Genomic DNA, 13105 nt, shown 5'->3' on the forward strand with positions numbered 1-13105 from the left:
CAACTGCAAGGGAAAAAGGTTATGAAACGCTGATGTAGAAGAGCGTGGAATTTCTTAAACGGTTTGAAGGGCCAAATAAGTTTAGGAATATAATCAAGTTCTAATATTACAAAGAACTATTCGCAATAAACATTAAAAAATCCAAATTAAAAATGAAATTTAATACCTATTTTGCTGTTGTTTTTTTTTGTTAATAAATGAGAGTAAAGTTTTTATTGGACATCAACGGTTTTGATTGAATGGCCGTTGCTGATTAGCGGCTTGTTGTATAAAATGCGTGCGGGTGCGTACAATGTTGTCTACATATATGCATGTGCGTGTGTGTTGATGTGTGTAAGCGTGCGTGTTGTTTGTTGTGAATCGTCGTGGAGTGGAGAGTTGAATGGGCGCTGGAGAGGAGGCGCACGTTGAGTAGGTGGCAACGTCGCGGCGCAGCAGTCGGTGTGTATACGGCGAGAGAGTGAATGTGTCGGCGTTTTCTGGCGGTGTTGTGCTGTTGTCGCCGTCGTCATCTTCGTACTGGTCCTCATCATCCTGATCGACGCCGCCGTCTTCTTCAAAGCCGTGGGATGGCTTACGACTCGCGCCTACCGATGCGACCAGCACCAGAAAACTGGATCAATCTGTGATCTCGCGATCCCCCTGCACAAACCAGCACGGACCGAACGAGGAGGACCGGTGCTGAAAACCGACCGTTCGCATGCAAAAGAAAAAAAATATATATAATGTTTATACATGTATATGAATGTGCTAGTGTGTATATATATGTAGGTGTGTGTGAATAAGTGTGTATATGTATTTATATATATATGAACTACAACTCGGCGGAGAGAAATAATAAACAGAGACGTACACGCACGTAGTGAGCAGTGACGAATGGTAGTTCCGTTTCAATTAGTAGTCGGTTTTCCAACAGCAGGCGAGGATTTACACAAGCGACCACGTCGGTTACATAAAGAGAGTTGCAACTAGAGCGGCCGTCGTTTCCTTCGACAACATCAACGTATACATCTACTACATCAACGTCGGTGCGGTGGTGTTCTTTTGTGCTGTGCCTTTCGGAGGATCAATTTAGGAGCCTGCCCTGCATATGACCGGTAATCCTCCGCCTTTCGATCACTTGCGTCGGTTCCGCTGCATGTTAACAACCACCCAGTAACTACTACTACTACTTCTATCCAAGTTTTTCATCGCAAATTCTCTCCAGGAAAATAGAGGATTTACTGCTTCCCTGTATCCTGCAAATCGTTATCCTTCGGCGGAAAGTGCTGTCCGAGTTTACCGAGAATATCGTACAGTTGTAGTAATATAGTATAGTACAGTTCACGTATATGCCTTGATATTATGACCGTGAAAGAGAACGATTTATCGGTCGCCATCTTTTCGCCCGCGACTTTTTCTATCGCGATGCATGGGAATTAAGCGTTTTTGCACCGGAGAGGCGAAAAGTACGGTCCACAGAGTGCGCTCCACCGGATCGGCACCGGCCACGACCGGATTCCCATAGCATAAAGGTAAACACCATTTTTTCGACCATCCACGTTGTTGGTTGTTCCCTCTGGCCCATAATATCACAATTACATTATTAACTTCGTTCTAAATCCACTTCGCGGAGATATCGAGAGAACAGAGACAGTGAAGTACCTAAATGCGAGTAGATAGAAAAAGAGAGAGAGAGACAGGAATGCCGAGTGTATCGGGCATCTAAAAATAAACCCGTGTGGACCACGTGACGCCATTTTCATATAAATACGTGTAATGTAATTTGTATAAATATGGGACGGGTCGCGGGATCTTCCCGTTTACTTTTTTCGTCCTCCTACCGCCCGCCCGTCTCTCGCCTAGCTGCGTGTATTATATCGATTCGCCTGCGTAATTTTCCGTTCGCCGGAACGCCCGTCCATCCCAGGATCCCAGCCGAAAGGATAATCTGCGAGAGACACTAAAAAAAACACACACATAACACAAATAAATGACATGTATGAATCCGTTACACGGAGCGAATTTCTCTCTCCCAATCCGCCATTCTCGCCGAAATCAAAGCGGCTAGCGTTCACGTAATTCACCTAGCGACAGGTGTAAACAAATCGGTATTGTGTGTGTGTCATTATTATACTTTGATCTATTTCAATTGAATAATCTTACAACTTCTCCGGTAAAGAGATGAAACCGCGGAGGCAAGTGATCATGGCTGCTGCTGTTGCAAAAAAAATGCACATGCACATCCAACTGCAAATCCACTTTGGCGAACGACCTGTTCGCCGTGCACGCGTCTGCATACCAGAAAATGGCCATCTTCTCTTCCGTTCCGAGATTCCAAGTCCTCCCTTGTCCCGTTCACGTTCATCTCTTCCTGTCGTCGCTCATTGCAATATCAATTGAATTCTTGTTTCGTCGTTTGCAGGATCGAATGGGGCGCCATAAATGTTGGAGTGATGGCAGATAACCGGTGTTTCTCAGGAGGCGGTGAGTCATCCAAATCAGAACACCCTTGTTGCGATTTGCTCTAATCGAGTTTCTCGGTCATAAGGGGCACTCCGTAAATTTAGGCGGCACATTTAAATGATAAACATATTCACAATACACAAACATTATTTTATGGGGTTTCACATACATTCTTTGAGTTGAAACTCTTGAATTGATATTTAAAGAATAATTGTTACATTAACTTCTTGTAAATCATCCAGGTTAAAGTGATTAACAATAATACTTGAGAGGTTTCTCAACAGTGAAATAGCAGTTTGTCTTTAGTTGTTGAACTTAATTTTTAAAGATTGAGTTTTTGTATATAATAAATTGTTAAATTCTTGCTAATAATCTTAAAATTAATTTGTTATACATATATAAAATACAAGTTAAAGTAATGAACATGATACACCTAGCAAAAGATTTACTAGTTATCTCATTTTTGATGTTATTGATTTGATTTAAAGAATAATTTATTAAATTATTTTATTCATAACTTTATTAATAATTAATATGTTATTTAATATAATTATCTAGGTATATAATATATGTTAAACTATGACAATATTATATGTAGGTTTTCTTATACATAAAAATCGTTTTAAACTCTTGACTTCATTTTTAAAGAATGTTTGATGAAATTAATTGAATCTTTGTAATAGTAATATTTTGTTTACAATATATGTTAAAGTTAGGAACATAGTTACAATGTTACTTGAGGAATTTCTCATACCAATCTAATTGGTTTATTTTAACTACTTGCGCACTGAAATTTCTATGAACTAGTCGCGCGGTGTATTTTATACACCACATGTATTACTGCCAGACAAAGTGCATAAATGATTGTAACTAATTTTTCAAGTTTACTAATGCTTTTTTATTAGATTCATAACTATTTGTAATACATTAATATAATAATTAATCTAATAATTTATGAATCAGAGTTGTCGTCATTGCCCTCTATATAAACGTAAGTAGAGGGATCAACATCTGCTATTACAACAACACTGCAGAGCAAGAACAAACATGCACAAAACAACTTCTTTGTGCTGCAGTAACACAATTTTGCACCGACATTTAGTAAACACTTTGAACATAGGTTACGTTAAGTGTCATAGATGCAGGAAAGAAAATATAGATGTGGTATCATTTCTTAGAAAATTGGTGTACATTTTACACCGGCGCGAGTTATAGGTAACAATTTTTGCAAATCACCTTTGATAAATATGATCTGTTAAATATGATATTATATTTATAATATATGTTACAATGATGCTACAATACAAATTATCTTCGTTTTTGACAATTAAATTATTGTATCTTTCTCTTAAACTTCATATATTGATGTTCAATTAAACAAATATTTCTTTATTTTGACATTAAAATACCAATATTTTTTTATCATGAAATCTTATATAAGCTTAAATTAATTATTTGATGATTCTTGGGAAATAATTTTTTGATCAAGTCACGAATTTTTGACTATGCTTAAAGAATGATTTATTAAAATATATTTTCGTTAGTTTCTTGCAAATCATCTTACACTGAATCTGTTATGTATTAAATTAAATGTTAAATAATGATATTTGATATTTTGATGGTCAAGTGTACAAAAGCTATAACTTAAAGAACTGAATATAAGTAAAGATCAATATTATTTGTCATTGATTTTTTTATATATGGAGGTAATATATTTATTTAAATTCGTAAGGAATGAGTTATTATCTAATTTTCAATTAATTTATTGTTAAATGTTGGCTTATTGAAATCTATTTTTTTATTTTATTCCTAAGATTTCAAAAAAATAATTAAGAATATTATTTAGTATAACACTCACATGTGTTATGTTAAAAATGATCAACTATTACAAAAGGCTATTGACCATAGGTCTTTCCGTCAAAGATTAAATTTTCCATAATGTTTAAAGAATTATTTATTCTATTTATTTTTCTTGTAAATCTACTTGCAAAGAAATTCCGGTATTATCTGGAATATATTGATGGACAAGCGCAATAGTTTATTGATAATATGACTCATTTAATTATACTATGATGAAATAATAATGTACATTTTCAGTAATCTATATATAAATGAATCATATTGTCAATATTTTACTCTGCAGAAAATATAATTTAATATTTGTAATTCAAGTTTTTTCATATTATATTGAAATTAATACCAATATCTTATTTGTTATAAAGTAAAGAATAATAATTTGTGCAGAATGTCAATTGATTTTTATTTATGTAATTATTTTTATAGTAATACATCGTATAGTACGGCTTCACTATAGTACGGTTTCAAAATTTCAAAGTAATCTACTGTTTGATTGAGCAAATAAAAATAGGATACAATATTTTTTTTTTACATAAATTATCGTTTTTTTCTCTATTCAGTGAAGTCTTGTTTCGGTTTCAAACAGTGCAGGATATTTGCGAAACCGATTGCCCGCACTATGCGAGGTATTACTGTACTTACATATATCATTTTAAACAATCCACTATGTGTACTTGACATGTTAATTGGCAAGTATTGCTTAGTAATACTTGGACTTTAAACATTGCAACTGTAATACTTGACTGTTGATTGATAATACAATGTCACAACATTAGTAGAGAACTACAAAGTAACGACCATAATTAAATGTGACACATTTATATATTATATTTTAATTATAAAATGATGCTCATATTCAGTAATCTATCATCATTTATCGTGTTTAATAACAATATTCTGCTTTCGCCTTTTCTGTATACCATTAATTTCAATTTAGACAAAACATAAGTGATATTCAAATTAATTTCTCGTTAGTTAATAGTTAATGTTATATTTCTTATATGTTTATTTATAATAACAAATAATTATTAAAAATAACAAAGTTTATGTTGAAAATTAGTATCAAGTAGTTAATCATAGTTTAAATGTTAATGTTTAATAAATGTTACAACTATACATATATCAGCACATTGTGCAAATACTACAAATCAGATTTTACCTTTTCTTTTATTCATAGTTTTCTTTGAAAAAAGTTTATAGTTGTATTTAATTATTCAATATTTCATTTTAAAAAGTTTTAAATTAAATGCACTGTTTATATTGATGATTCATAAATAAGGAATTAAGAATAGGTTATAAGATCCCACATTATCTATTTTTTTTTTTTTTTAAATTTATATTTGGTAAATCGTACTTTAATGTATGCACACATTGCCTTCAAGGATTTATATATTTTTTCATTAATTTTATTTACTATTAAAATTTATTTTTTCTTTTAAAATTGCGATGAATAAAAATTATGCATAATTGTTGAAATATTGTTATGTCAATCAAATTATTTAGTGATTTATTTTATATGACATCTGACACATTAATTATTTATTAAGTTATTAAGTAATATTATTATTATATAATATGATCAGATAATATAATGAATTATTAAGTCATGAAAAATAATTCTATTTTTATATTATAAAAGCGCAATTTCTTTGAATAATAGTTTTCAACAATGATGTACATATTTTCCATTCAATTTAAAATTCAATTTTTTTTGCAAATCATCTAAACAATTATTAATTCCGTAATTTGTAATTGTTTTTAATTATTTATTTTAAAAACAATTTATATATTATATAATTAAATTCTTATTGTATTAATATTATATGAATTACGTAAAGTATATAACATTTTCTGCAGTACTTATTATTTAATATTTCCATTAGTAATTTATTAAATAATATAATTTAATTATGTGATATAATAATACTGATGTTAATAAACATTTGAGTAAATACCAGTTTCCTATACGAAGTTAAATGTTTTTTTATTCAATTTAGAATAGAAAAAAATGCCAATCATCAGTTATAATGCACTTGTTTATTTTGCAATTAGCAATTGTTTTGAAATTGCTCACTATTTAAAAAGTGCATAGTTTCTTTATTTTTTAAATTAAAGAATATAAATAAATTCATTTATTCCAAAATTGGTTTATTTTACATCTGTTCTAGAGAAATGGTTGTATCAATTAATATTATGCGTATAAACGTTGGCTACTGACTACTCGATACTTGCCAATTATCATTTTTCGAAATTTGTTTTTTTTTGCACTAATTATATGGAAATTTATATTTAGATTTATATGAAGCTGGGCTACGCGATATTTGACAAGTATATTAGTTTGATATCTTCTGAAATGTTTGAATTGATTTATTTTTTAAACGTTTTCTATGAACATTCATGCATTTATTTTTATAAAGGAGGCTATTTGTACAACTGGTATACATTTATTTATTTCATTTGGTTAAATAATTGAATTGTATTCAAATTATAATGTTGCATATACTGCGTTATTCCTAGACAAATTTTGACGTTATCACATAAATGTTTTGAAAAACTTAATAGTTTCCTATTCGAATTAATCCTATTAGAAAACATTTACTTGTTGAAAATTCAGAATATCCCGAAAGGTCTAACATGTACAGAATCTAATAGTATTTGTCACAGCTTATGCGAAACAAAATAGATAAATAATCTTGATGTTGAATATGAAAGCACTTCAGCAATGATTAATAAATAATTAATCATATTTAGTTTGTATTCAAATTGCTCAAATATATTTATAATTATAAGTTTTTTTTCATTTTCTGAAAATTGTCTCAAGTGTATCGTGTTTGAAGATTACTGGTTTGGAACTGCTAAGGATATGCAGCCATTCTTTTTTTTTACTCGTTTTAGTTAGTCCATCTAAAGAATGCTTGTAATACGTTATCTATATCTGTGGCGTTATCTAGCGGCCGGTCGAACTAATTCGTGTATGTGTCGTAGACGGATATGCTCAACGTAATCGTCGGATAAGTTGGTTGGTTGGTTTTGATTTGCTCCTGGCTCTCCATTCCCACCAGGCGTCGGTGTATATGGATATACTCGATGTGCGACCCGGTCACACCAAACTCATAGCATACGCCGTTCCGCGGATAGAAACGAAAACCTCCACTGGTTTGCGGCCCCAGCCGTTTGCTGACAATGAAGAAATCTGCTCGAAATTCAATCGAAAAGAAACAAAGCGCGCCAATTTTTCGCCGCTCGAATGCGGTGCTATCCGCACGACCCCGTCGGGCTTCATGACAACCACTAGAATGCTCGTGCTCGTCGCAGTTTTATGTTGGATAAATGGCTTACAGTTTACAAACCATTGACTCATAATCGATACGATATAAAAAGATTCATAACTGGTAATAAATCATTCAATGATTACACATTACACATCATCGATGATTACAGTAACTCAAAATTTCATATATTGTTGATATTTGTTGCAACAATTGATATTATAATGTATAAGGTTGAATGACTTTCCATTTGTTGTAGTGTATTTTAATAAACAAGTACCTAGAAGCATATCTTGATTTCATCAATTCATTATAATATTAATATATTCACTAATAATAAATAGTTTACATTTTAAGTTATCCATACACTGCATGATACTTGGCAATTATATTATTTTTAATATATAAACATATTAGAATGAGTAATTTGCAAGTTTTGTATTATATAATTATAACATATCTTCTACATATAGAATTTGAAATATTTTTTGTCTAATGCATTTGTATGTAATTCATTTTCTGATATTTTTAAATTTTTAATATTAAGAGAAACCATTTTATTTTAAAATCATTTAAAAATTTTTGGTACACATCATTTGAGTATGTAGTATTGATTACAGAATATTATACAGTAGAGAAATGTAAGTCGTAAATTTGAAAGTTCCTACTTATCCAAGTGCTTCAAACACTTGAGTTTTGTATTCTATGCACATTAATTTGATTACATAAAGAATATGTAAACGTTTGAGCATTGAAACACTTCAGTTGTGTGTTTCTGTTGTCCGGATATTTCGCTTCAATTAAAACAACAGAATGGGTATAATGTAAACGTTAATCGCATTTCATATCGGTCGAACAGTTGAAATATTTCAACCTTCGGGCATTTCCTGTTGAATTGCTATCGATGATCGACAAATTTTGCTTAATCAGCATTGTTGTGTCATGAGAGAGACGTCACCTGCATTTTGCAGTATGTTCGCTCATTTGGCAAATTTTACTATGGAAAGGAAAGGAGCTCAAATACAAAATGTATATATGTGAGTATTGAAATGTCTTCATTTTGCAATTTAATTTACATTTAAGTCTGCATATTTTAAATTATCCCTATTTATCGTTATTTTTAAAACATTATTTCTTGTATTAAGTTTAATGAAGAATCTGCAGAGTGTATCAATTACAAAACACAAATGAAAATATTTCTAGTCAACCTTCAAATGCCCAATAACACGAAACATTGATATTATATAATATGTGTTTTTTTATGTCGACTGTATGCTAATTACCGTGCATCTGCTTAAAATAGCAAACAAACAATAGCACAGGTATATTTACATAATTTAGTATTTAATTAACAAAAAATTGTTAATTGTGGAATTTTAATTGAATATAAACTTTGAACATATTAATAATTTTGAGGAAGCATTGTCAATAAGAAACATAAGTGTCAAAATTAGTTGTTTGTTATCAGAATATGTACGCAGTTAGTACAATTTTATCACATCATGTGTGTGTATTTTTTTTTAAATATTCTTTGACGTCAGGATTTTTTTTAAGCGTAAACAAAAATAATAGTTTGCACCATTATGAAGAAAGTATGAATTGTAAATGTTTACTCAATATGTTTGGTTTATATAGATTTATTTTAAAACTAAGTAATATTCATTAGGTCTTTCAGATAACATGAATTTATGTTGGTTACTTGTTTCTACTTTCTTTTCGACACAAACCTATTGCGTTTTAGTAGATTGCAAATAATGTTTATCAAAGTAGTAAGTTATTTGGATGTTTTTCAGCGGGTTCTAAATTGCAATTCATTATTTAAGTGTTGACGGCGTTAAAAGCATTTTATAAAAATAAAAGTGAAGGATATTTCTATAAAATAGTAAACGTGTTTGTTTCATGCAAGCATCTCTTGTTGCCTCGCCCATAAGTTTATTCTAAATTTAGCAGGAACTTGTGGGTAGGCATTTAAATTGAGCTTTTTTAAGTGGTCTACTTCATTTAGCAATATATTACATGGCGAAATCGGCTATCCATTTTGTGTGAGATATTCTGTTTCGTATTGTTACAAGCTTCATTCTTTTGTAGTTAACAATACAAATTCCAGAAAAATATGTGTATTTTACAATGATTATAATTTTCTTTAATTCAAACTTATTTTCTAATAGGTTAAACGAATCGATATGAAAAAACCTAACATAAAATATATATATATATTTTTATACAATATACATGTTACGGTAAAAGTACATAATCGGTAAATGTAAGTTCAACTTACATTTACCCACCATTTCCGGGAAATGTATACACTTACCCAATAACGTTGGTAAATATATATATACATAAAATATATAAGTTATGTTACGGCAAAAAAGTTTTTTTTTGTATTGCTACCCGGATCTTTCAGGTATTAATTTAAGATTGTAAGTTGATCAAACTAACACTCACATTAATTAGATAATGTCATCAATTTATACAATAATTCTAATTTGTTTTTTGATGCTGATATTTTGAATACTACGTAATTTAATCTGTAACAATTTAATACTTTAATATTAATAAATCATTACATTTTTGATGTTAATTATCTTGATTTAATCATTTTTAACTATATTAATTTTATATTTTTTTTCAACATGTTTATTGCTGACGTGAAGTTTATGTACTTGCATCTTTAAATTATAGATGGCGTGTTAAAACTGACACGCAAATGCACGTGAAAATGGCACGTAATTTGATTGAAACATTGATTGTTATTTTTATGAGAAATTATGCAAATAAAGATTTCATTAATTTGTATTAAAAGTGTATTTTATAAATTAGTGCATTTAGTCGTTACTCTTAAAGATTTAACGTAGGAAGGTAACCATTTTTTGCAGATTAAATTGCTATTATTGTGTGTATGGTTGAGGGTGAATTAACTCCTTTTCTGAACGCATTAAGTTGGTAGTTAGCTGCGAGGGGGATCGTGCGAACCCGAGAACGAATACACATAACGAGTGGGTAAAATGAGCGAGGGTTAAATTTAATTTTTATTTGTAAAAGGGGGGCTTCCAAGCTTTGAACCTAAAAACCTGTTATTATTATAGTGGTGGTTTCGATTTCCGAACGGTCTCCCGCTCGGAAAAATTAGACGACCGTTTTATTGGTCGGCTTTTTGGTACTCTCTCTCTCTGTCTGTCTCTCCCCTCTTTACATTCAGATCCAATTTTATACACTTGTGAGTTTCATGTGCTATTAACTTCATGTTTATTAACGCCTCCGCATATTTGAAGGATTTGATTTGCAGATGGCGCTGATTTGTTTGTTTTTTCAAATTTATGATCTTTCCAATTGGAATTTTTGGTAATTTAATAAGCAATAATACCTGATTTACCTTTCTAACTGGTAATGTTTGAATTGAATAGAGATGGACGAGCAACGCCCTTGGCGTTTCTTTGACCAAATACAATTACATCCTATACAAAACTCGATGGACTAGTCCTCAAATTACATGCACACACACTCACCACGTGGCCAGGGGGAACATGTTTAGTGTCACTTTTTTTCTCTCCGTTGTGACAAACCCTACTTTACAAACGTATAATCTTTTTTTTTTTTGTAATGGAAATAGGTTATTTAATAGATACCTATCATATATTACTTATGTTAATCTATGACGTTTTTAATTAACAAATCAGTTCACACCTAAATTCAGGTTTATATCCGATACTTTAACAGCAGTATTTTCCATTGTAAATCTATTTTTTTTTATTACACCTTCAAACATTTATGATTTAGTCTTTTATTGATGATTTATATGTCATGTAATATTCTGAGGTATTTGAAATTCATCTGTCATTTACAATTACCATTTCGGTATTCATTGGAAAAATGAAATTACATTATATTATTACATAATATAATACTGAAATTAGTTTTTAATTTTCTTTCTTAGTTCTTGCTTTTCAACATAATTTACATCTTTTCTATTAAATAATGAAAAATCATAAAGCAAATGCGAGAAATCTCTATTTTCGGATAGAAAGTTTAGTTTCCGATTTCCAAATAATCATAACTTCTTTAAACAATGGTGTTATTTTATAGAAAAAACACAATTCGCACCATTTAACTATTAAAATTGTCGAATAATTAAATTGTTAAAATTATTGTGGTTTAAGAAAAAAATAATCTTGCAACCATTAAAAAGTCATTTTTGATGTGTTTCTTTTACTGCCAGTTAAATTAATTTCAATTACCACCATTACTTTTTATGGTCTGATGTGACGTTGATAGTTTAAACACTGTGAACAAGACCTTAAATAATTATAAATTACACAAAAAGTTCTTGTACAAAGTGATTTTGACAAAAGTTTTACTGTTATATAGATTATATTTTAATTACGTATATTAACAATAAGCAATTAATAATTGCATGTATTGTTATGTTGTTATTATAAATAAATAAAAATATTCTCTCAATTCTGGGCGAGTTGTTTATAAATAAAATTAAAAGAAATAGTGTGAACTTATATTCTGGACTTAAATTAATAATTAGACAAGTTGTTTTAGACCATAAATGTAATAATTACTTTAGTAATATTCATAAAAAATATATATAATACAAATTATATTTATTGCTTCAATTAGGTATTATTTGATACAATAAATTATGATTTAAATATATCCTAAAATAATTTCGCGGCCCACTATTTTAAAATAGTAATTTTATATAACTACAGGGTATAAATATATTCGCACTTCAATTGTGTTATTCAATGCTATTCGTATAGTCTGTAACTATAGTTTTTTTTGTTGAAAAATGGAAATTATTAAGAAATAATGATTTAGAGACTTAATATATGTGTGAGAATTAATTGTCATATGTGCATTATGTCCCAACATTGTATCTGGTATCTTTGTCCTAATAGACTTTATTTATTGCTGGGACAAGGGTTAATATTTACCATAGTGAAAATTCTTGAAAAGTGAATTAAACTTAAATCCTTTATCAATTCAATCAATGTTATCGTGGGTTGGTGAAAAAAATATATTCTCCCAGTTATCCTTATATTATCCACAATTTTCTGCTATCAATTTAATTATTTGTAATATATTTGTCAATTTTTTCAATTAATTTTTGGAGATGATATTGAATTAAGTAATGTGTATGTTCTTTATTAAAAATTACTTTCAATAATTTGGAAATATTTCGAAAACATTCGATTCTATTCATCGAATCCATTTACGAAGTTTCATTTTCGTTGCTTCTATTTTATCTCGCATGAAAAACATGTGTAGATTTCCTTTCATAGATAAATTTAATTGGATTAGAATGTAGAAGATGTTTGGCAAGTAAGAAAGTATTGCAATCCATTTTTTTGTCATAGAAATTAATGAGCAAATTTGATTTTTTTTATCATTTACAAATATTTTATGGCAATGTGTTGCACGGATGCGAAATGCAAGATTAAAAAATGCTTTATCAGATTTCTTGAAAAATAAGAAAATTGTAAACCTAGACTTACAGACAGGTTTTATCACCTTTATTTATT

At 29.7% G+C, this 13105-nt stretch overlaps 1 protein-coding gene across 10 annotated transcripts in view; it reads left to right on the forward strand.

Annotated features, from left to right (window-relative positions):
• Positions 1-13105, forward strand: part of LOC108561922 (serine/threonine-protein kinase tousled-like 2) — a 109899-nt gene that overhangs the window by 13607 nt on the left and 83187 nt on the right. For 5 of the 10 annotated variants that reach the window (XM_017920048.1, XM_017920051.1, XM_017920065.1 and 2 more), the window contains one exon: positions 2405-2466. In XM_017920048.1, the coding sequence (XP_017775537.1) occupies positions 2436-2466 (31 nt within the window). In that variant the 5' untranslated portion in view covers positions 2405-2435. Of the gene's footprint in view, positions 1-773; positions 1515-2404; positions 2467-13105 lie in introns of those variants that run through there. The other 5 variants (XM_017920045.1, XM_017920052.1, XM_017920054.1 and 2 more) reach the window with 2 other exon arrangements.

Source organism: Nicrophorus vespilloides, unplaced genomic scaffold (genome assembly GCF_001412225.1).
Source record: "Nicrophorus vespilloides isolate i.1.1-1 unplaced genomic scaffold, Nicve_v1.0, whole genome shotgun sequence".
Lineage (NCBI taxonomy): Eukaryota > Metazoa > Arthropoda > Insecta > Coleoptera > Silphidae > Nicrophorus > Nicrophorus vespilloides.